Below are 8661 nucleotides of genomic sequence, written 5' to 3'. Positions count from 1 at the left end.
CTCTTTTAAAAATGTGATTAGTTTCTAAGATGCATATGGCTGTAATATTATTCCTTTGGACCTGTGGGTAGGTAGAAGTTCTACTGCCTCTCTTCTGAAGTTTCTTAAGGTTACGCAACAAAGCAACAGCAGTTTGAAATGAATGTTAAAAACTGCATACACCCTGGACTGCGTGGCTCAGTGGTTGAGCGTCGACTATGAACTAGGAGGTCACGGTTCGATTCCTGGTCAGGGCACATGCCTGGGTTGCAGGCTCAATCCCCAGTAGGGGGTGTGCAGGAGGCAGCCAATAAACGGTTCCCTCTCATCATTGTTTCTCTATTTCTCTCCTACTCCTTTCCTCTCCCTGAAAAACAACAACAAAAAGAACTGCATACATACACCTGTGATAGAGGGAGAGAGGAGTGAAAAGAGGAGAGAGGTCAGAAGAGTACAGAAGAGGTGAAATTTCCCAGTGTGGTCAGAATACCATAAAAGGTCTTGGCAAATGTGTAGGCAGTTATGTAAGTGAATCACAGAAATAAGTGTAAATCTTGGAAGCAGTGGTTAAAATGGGCCATTGGACATAACTCAGAGGTGGCTGGTATGCAGTTTCTCCTTCCCCCAAATCAGATATTCACTTAGGTGGAATCGACTGTATCTTTTTACACAACAGAGAGAAAAAAACAGATACGTGAAACAGTGAGGTGTGTAGATGTATCACCAACATATAAGACTACCAACAATACAACACGCAGAGAGAGAAACAAGTATTAGGAAAATGGTTTAATATTGGAGACAGAAGCAAAAAACTGCATCACACAATAACATACGTTACAAAAATAAGTTTGTTTCAACTACACGGTTATGTTCACAATGAGGACAGAAGAATCAGAAAAAACTTTGATCTAAATAGCAAAAAGCAAACCCCTAAAGTTTTAACTAATACATTTATCCACTTAAAGTGACTGAGTACTTCTAAATCTAATTACCTTATTTGTGTAACTGCACAATACAGAATAAAAAGTGAAACTTACCGCTGTATTTTAAGACAAAATTCTAATTCTAGATATAAGCAAAGGGAAAAAAGAAATCAAGCCAAAGTTTTTAATTCTCAAAAGAAAACCAACTTTCTTTCTATCAACCAGAAATCAAACTTGAAATCAGTCATTGTCTGGGGCCCACTAGAGTAAGCCACAAAATTTTCCATGTTTTTAATCTCCAGTATAAAAAGTTCCACTGGTACAAAATGCATAATAAGTACAATCAATTGTAGAAATAGGAAAGCCTGCATTTTTTTTTTTTTTGGCTCAAATTCCATCAAACAACAAAATCCAAATGCATCAATAAAACAAACAATACTCAATGGTCTTACAGTTTCCACTAGGTTGCATTAACTTTGGCTTTTCTCAGACAATATTTAAAAACTATTTTGTAATTCTAAACAAAATATTAATCTACAAACAATTCTCACAGCACAAAAAAACACAAATACATTTTTTTGTATGACATTATTCAAAAAGGTAATGAAACTACAGGTTTTTTTAAAATTTTATTTCTTCTTGTTAATTAGCACTTAATAATAAAAACAACAGTAAAATGAGTCCAGAGTAGCACAAGCCAAAGAACTAGAACCCCTATGGTGAAAGAAAGATGAACTTGTTCCGCCTTAAGAACTGCCATTTGATCATGATTCTCTAATTTAGTTTAAAAATGACTATTCTCTACACTTGATTTTTTAAAAAAAGCAGTTTCGCTGTGTGTTTTCCTCCTGGCACAGGCCCTTGCACCCTTGCAGCTTCTTCCTTTTGTTATTAAAAGATAAAGTGACTAAAAGAACAGCTTGTCTCTGAGGAGGGTTATCTTCTTAACAATGAAACATGCCAAAAATACCCCCAATAACCCAGGAAGAATAGACTTTCCCACTCCGTGTGTCTTGGTTGCCTGCAAAATAAGAAACACTCAACTTTAAGTGCCCACCCTGAACCTCTTGTCAGCTGCACTCAGTTCCTCTGGGGGCGGTGCAGGTGGGAGAAAAGAGAGGCGGGCAGGGGGAGGGCAGTTTGCTTCAATGAAGAAATGGGGAAAAAACTGTTTTGAGATCTCTGTAGAGATTGGTAAATGAAGAGATTCAGAACGAATCGAAGAAGTTCAGATGGTGTTCTCTTGTGTTCCTGTGCATGTATCTACACACCACCATATATTACACGTGAGAGAGGCGTGTGTGATAACTCATTTCAGCTGATTGCTGCAGGAAGTACAAAATAGCCCTCAAAGGATGAAGGAAGGCCCCAGCAGTAGTAAACACGTGAGGATAATACAAATCATGTCATTATAAGTGCACGTGCCCTAAGAAGGAAACTTTTTTTTTTTTTTTTTTTTTTTTGCATCATTAGAGGCTAGTCCTTTCCATCCCCGGGCTATCACATCCACACACAAACTAAACCCAGTGGGGTGGTGAGGAAGGACAGGGAGCCAGCCGTTTCGGAACTCCATTAGAGACAAAGAAGCTTCCAGGGCCTGCTTTCAGGAAAGCAGGGGTTTGGACTGGGGCTGCTGGGAGAACATTGGGATTTGTCAGGACAGCAAGGAGATGTGTTTATGTGAAGTCAAAGTCAAAGTAATATGGCACTTTAAAAAGTGGCAGCAGGAACTGATGCTACCCTGTTTCCTGGAAAATAAGACAGTGTCTTATATTAATTTTTGCTCCCAAAGATGCGCTAGGCCTTATTTTCGGAGGATGTCTTATTTTCTGGGAAACACGGTAGGTATTTGGTTAGTAACTGGAATAAAGAACTAAGTTTTACTTAAATGGCCAGTATATGCATTCAATTAATTAAAAATTAGACATGTGTGAAGGGGAAAGGACTCTCAGCTAACTCCAGACACCTTGCTATTCAGAGGCATCCACAGTCAGAGAAATCCCCAGCACAATGGCTGATTAGAAATATTAATTAGGAATATTTAGGAAAGAAAAGCAAAAATATCTCAAAAAAACTACCCAATTACCATGTCATTTGTCTGGAAGGTATATGAAAATATTCTTAATTGGGATGTCCCACTACATCTGATCTCAATAGCATACAGAACTGAAGGGTTAGTTAGGTGCTGAATCTACCCACCATCCCTCTCACGATTACCTAATAAACTGTGTTTAAGCAGAAGGAATTCTAGCAGCACATAAGAATTCTTCTTAAAAAAATGACCAGAAACAATCAGATTAAAAAAAAAAAAATGGTGAAGGGAAAAAAGGAGAGAGGGTTAAAAATACATATATATTTTTCCTGCAGATTTGCCTTTTGGAGTTTTTTTTCTTTTGGATCTCAACCAAAGGATAAAAAAGTAGTAAAAACAAAACAACTCAGAGAAGATAAATGTAGGGGGGGAAAAAATCCAAATTAGAATCACCCCAAAACAAACTAAATGACAGTATAAAAGTTATCAACATTCCAGATAGCTCTGGGTAGAAAGGGTTAAAAGTTCAAAACTTTCTCACCTTAGAGGTTTCCATATATTATGAAGAAAATACATTGTGAGGTTGCCATCACAGCATTGATGTGCAGAGTGGTTAAAAAAGTGAGACATGGGCACTTATACAATGTCTTACAAAAAACATCATAGAGAAATAACAAACATTAACAATTTCAGGCAACAAGACCACAGGATAGCAAGTTAACAAACTTTTTAACCTCTTTTTTTTTTTTCCTGTTTTTTGTTTTTTAAATATTAGGGATTTATACAAAACACATAATAAAATACCCATGTTATCAAATTACTTCTCACAAGAAACACACTGAAGCTCTAGGAAGGAAGTACCTTTGGAATTTGGCACTATATATTTTCACTTTTTTCTTTAAAAGAAAAAAAAATCACATTTTGCTGAACACAAACACATCTAAATAGTCCACAATAATAATAATAAAAATGACATCAATGCTTTACAAGCCAACACAAACTTATTCTGGAATAGTTTTTTCCCCCCCCTCACATGAAATTGTTTTTTTTAAGCAAACAACTTTTTTTTTTTTTTGAAATTCTTTTTTAAGTAAATCAGTTCTAAACTTGTCTTATCAACAAAGAACATTAAGACCGTAAGACTCATGATGAAACCACAACTTAATTCACAGAAGCACCAACGCAACACAGTTTACAGTAACCTTTCTCCTGTACATTGAAACAGTATAAAATATAGGTAATTTCATGTGCATTAAACCATGGATTGTCTAACTGTGAGTCAGTTCAGCAAAAGGTGACACAAATAGGTAGCATTTGCCCCAAAACAGGGTAAATATTTTTCTTATACTAATCTACAAAAAGTGGTTCTATATATATATCTTAATGAGAAAGTGAGCCACCTAAAATGGCCTTATCAAAAAACTTTACACTGCCTGAAAAATGTAAAAACTATTACAGACCTCTAGAGACTTAAAATCAGACAGTTTTTTTTCTCAAACTGTTTTTGGAAGTAGTCTGTTAGAAACCAACATTCTGTGTCCCTGGACACATATTGCTATTGTTACCAGTGACCGGGAAGAATGCCAATCCCTGTATAATACTTTCAAGTCTGTTTTATGAAAAGAAAAGAAAAATAAGAAAAACATTTTGCCACAGGTTTTTTTCTATAATTATTTTTTTCTAATAATAAATTTCAGTCTTGCATGAATGCAGCAATGTTTTTCACATTGACTTCCCAGAATTCATAGCTAGATGAGGTCACATGCAAATTTCAAAGGTCAAACTAGATCAAAGGTCAGTAGGAGAACCAAATATGATGTGAGGTCAGAAAGACATCAGAAACAATGACGGGACGATGAAACTTTTTTTTGAGACGCCACAGGGACATGCTAGGCAAACGGTGAACTAACAGGCATGAAGATGTCTAGGGAGAAAACAAGGGAGAGGAAAAAGTTACACAGAGTCTACGCAGCAGCAACAAAATCACTCTAAGGGTGCAGGAGAAAAACTAATGCAAATCTTAGGTCATTAGAGAGTCTACTAGCCATTCACATAATTTGCATTTCTTACAATCTTTATCACAGCACAATGGAACCCCAAGAGAATCCATCTGGAGAGGGAGAGGGGATGGATTCTGAGTATTTTGGGGTGAGGGGCTGGCAAGGGACGGGGAGGATCCAGTTTCAACAAATGTAACATAAGGGGAAAGTCAGACAACTGAACTGTAAACTAGATAATGGAAGTTACAAACAAAATAATCAGACAGATACAAACAACAAGAGGATAAAGCATGAACTTTAGGCCTAGGGTTCAACGGTGAAAAAAAGCCCATTCCTAGAACGATTCCTTTAGAGACTACTTCAAAAGGATCTAACTAGCACAGAGAACTGCTCTTTAGGTACCCAATAAGTTAACAATAGGCAATAAATAACTTCCATTATTTCTGAGGCAGTAAAAATTTTGTACAAAAATAGAAATGCTTTTTTTACAAATAAAATTTACAGGCCTGTGGCTTTCTTTTTTATTTATGTATTATTTATGTATTATTTATTAAATTTATCTTTCAAGAAACATCAAGTATTTTCATTCATTGTTATTTTGTTTTTAAACCCTGTAGCTTTAAGAAACAGATCTCTAAATCTTTTTTACATTAATCCTTTCTAAAACGAAAATAAAACAATAACAAAATAGACAACCAGTGTAATAACCTGACCAATAAATGTCATATTTCTTTGAACCCTAAAATAAATTCCTACTTATTAAAACAAACCAAATGTAGTGGAAAGACGTTTGTATTGTTTTAAGTGCTTCTCCTGGCTTTTCTCTTGCTCTAGGCCACCACCTTGACCTCTAAACAGCTGGTGCCCTCCCAGGGATAACGGGGCAGAGGGGGTGGGTGCTCCAGGCAGTGCTCTCAGGGCACCAGGGGGTCTCCGAGTTAGAACTGCACATCAGCCTTTGTTTGCCTTTTAAATGATCGAGATGTGATTTATTTGTGTATGTATGTTTTCCTTCGAAAAAGCGAAACAACGACAACAAAAAAACAAACAAACCCCAAAATCTAAAAAAATAAAAAAAGAGGAGATTCAAATTGCAAAACAAAGGAGAATACGGTGGCACAACTGGAGGAGTTTACTCAGAGAAACAAGGTAACCCAAGTTTAAATATGGCGAATGGGGTCGGGGTGGGAGGGGGAGATGGAGGCCTTATTGTAAAAATAACCATCTCTCTTGGTAAAAGTTGGCAATGTGGTCCTCCTCCGCCTTTCCTGTGAGAACAGGCTGGCTCGTGGGACTTACCCTAAGAAAGCTAAAATAAGAGCAGGGAGCCTCTGGGGTTAGGATCAGTAAGGTTTGCTGTCATTTTTGGAGCGCTTCAGCTGGACCTTCAAGCGTTTCATGCCAATCTGAAAGCCATTCATAGCCTGGATAGCAGCTTGCGCAGACACCGGATTGTCGTAGCTAACAAAACCTGGAAAACAGAAGGGGAAGGAAGGCAGAAATCAAGATGGAGAGGTGGTGCTTAGAGAAGGGGGTCAGGGCCCCCTGGACAGTGTCACCGCCATTGGTGAGTTACATGGGCGGATCCCATGGTGAGCAGGGCATGTTTTAAAGGCAACATTGGAAACTGCCACTGAAAAGCAGTGGAAAAATGGAGCTGGATGGGTAATTGGGTTTGATGAGAAAACCCCTCTGCAGAAAGCTAATCTCCAACTCAGATGTTTGAGTAAATTTAGTCTCTTTGCTTACTGATTTCACAAAACCACTTGTGTTTAAAGTCCCTTGGAATCCTTCTGCAAGAACCCCAGGAACGTGAGTAAGTGCTGCTCAGATAAGAGGTGGGCGCATAGGGCCCAACCAGGTAAGCCTAAAAGGAAGGATAATTTATGGAAAGGCCGCTAACAGGGTGTGCTGCCAGACATCATGGCCAGCTTTCATTCTAGTTCATCCATGTCACAGGGCTTAAACTTTTTTGGCTATTGGATGGGTTTAGTGAATTAACCCTAGAATAACTTATACTCGATTTTCAACATTGTGGGATTATTACTGAGAGGCACCTAGGCAACCAGGGGAAATGCTGGGCCTTTCTTCTTGTCTTAACTTCCATTTTCAAAGCTCCACTGAATTCAACAGAATGGAAATTGCTGCCCTTGTATTCCCAGGCGTCTCGGAGAATAAATAGTCTAAACAGCTCAGGGCTTAACAACTATCCTAACAGAGTTCCCAATATCCTCTGTTTCAACACTCACCGCCAAAATAAGAGGAAGGGCATGCTTTTGAAAAACTGATGATGCTCTGTGAAAATTAAGAGACAATTCTGATCATACCGTTTGTCCTAGCACCAGGGGGTGGGAGAGGGCAGGCGTGGCAGTGCCTCAAAGGTTTCTTTAGTTAATGCCTATGCAAAAGTGGTGAGCCTGTATAGTCCCTACTTACTTTTGGTAGTGAAAGGAAGCTCTCATACTAATTGCATTTCTGTTCTGAACATCAGCTGTTCAGACGGTTCTACATTAAGCTTCTCTATATACCTACTATTAAAGTTCAAAGTTGAAGAGAAAATTCCTTCACAGACTAGAGGAGGAAGAAAAAGACATAAATATATCTTGAGCAGAGTTCTTAGCTGACAAACATGAGTAGGTTTTTCATAGGCAGACTATATTGTAAAATGGTGCTTTACACTTTTTGAAATCAAATTCCCAATAAATGTAATCTTGAATCTAAGACAATTGCTCAGACTTTCTCCTTGAGTTTTCACCCAGAAGTAGCAAGATGATTAAAGAATGGGAATGGGTCAAGGGTGAAATGGGTAATAAAACGTGGCCAAGAGGTTAGAATGAAAAATAGGGTCCTACCTTATGACTAGCAAACCTGGTTCCTCAAGAAATAAAACTGACCCACTGAGAAACCTCGATATGGGATGCCATGTCTTTTAATAAAAATTGAAAACTATTATACTAACACAATTGTCCATTATACTAATACAATTGTCTACTGATACTTATAGCTATAACTTGCATTATTATGAACACTAAGTAGCTGTGGGCTGTGATATAAGCTCTTTTAAAAGCAGTAAGTATTTTCTCAAAATCAAACCACGAAACTCCATCCCTTTCCAATCTCCAGACAAACCCAGGATATTGTTTGGCGAGGAGGAATCTAAAAGTCTGGCTCAGACCTGTGCAGGGAAGCTCCCAGAGGTAAGCTCACTCTGAAACTCAGCCTTTGTAACAACTCACTTCCATTCCGCGGCCTCCTGAACCACTGCAGGGTTCACACACTTGCACGGCAGCAGTGGTGCTAATGGGTTCAGGCTGACAGCCTCCACTTGGGTAAAAACTGACTTAAGTGGTTGACATACTAATTCCCCTAACACCAAAGCTTCAGATCTTTCTGGGCAGTAGCACAGAGATGAGAAAGATGTTATGATAATGGGGATTTAGAAGCCAAAGCATTCTGGTTGCCCATTATTAGTTAGCCAGATACTAAGTTTGAGTTCTGGCTGTCTGAGAACCCCTGACCTTTGAAGTTTTTCTTTTTACTATACCATTTTATTTGTATTTTCTCTGGCCCAAAGGTATTCTACGTTATTTTATGTTCCTGTTAATACCTACTTCCAGCATGAATTAGTCAATTGGAGAGGTGACTCAAGCTAATGTTCTTCCTCAAACTGGGCTAGAACTTCTCACGTGAGTAATACAGACTTTGAACATTCTGGCCTCTAACTACT

General features: G+C 38.2%; 1 protein-coding gene across 12 annotated transcripts in view; it reads right to left on the bottom strand.

Moving 5' to 3' along the window:
- Positions 1-750: 750 nt before the first annotated feature.
- CELF2 (CUGBP Elav-like family member 2) overlaps positions 751-8661 on the bottom strand; it is a 534510-nt gene continuing 526599 nt past the window's right edge. For all 12 annotated transcript variants that reach the window (XM_045588688.1, XM_036407861.2, XM_036407878.2 and 9 more), the window contains 2 exons: positions 6234-6405; positions 751-4858 (listed from right to left, as the gene is read on the bottom strand). In XM_045588688.1, the coding sequence (XP_045444644.1) occupies positions 6278-6405 (128 nt within the window). In that variant the 3' untranslated portion in view covers positions 751-4858; positions 6234-6277. The remainder of the gene's footprint in view (positions 4859-6233; positions 6406-8661) is intronic.

This window comes from Pipistrellus kuhlii, unplaced genomic scaffold (genome assembly GCF_014108245.1).
Source record: "Pipistrellus kuhlii isolate mPipKuh1 unplaced genomic scaffold, mPipKuh1.p scaffold_m20_p_1, whole genome shotgun sequence".
In the NCBI taxonomy this organism is placed as follows: Eukaryota; Metazoa; Chordata; class Mammalia; order Chiroptera; family Vespertilionidae; genus Pipistrellus; species Pipistrellus kuhlii.
The sequence above is the reverse complement of the archived record's forward strand: the minus strand, read 5'-3'. Positions and strand labels throughout refer to the sequence as shown.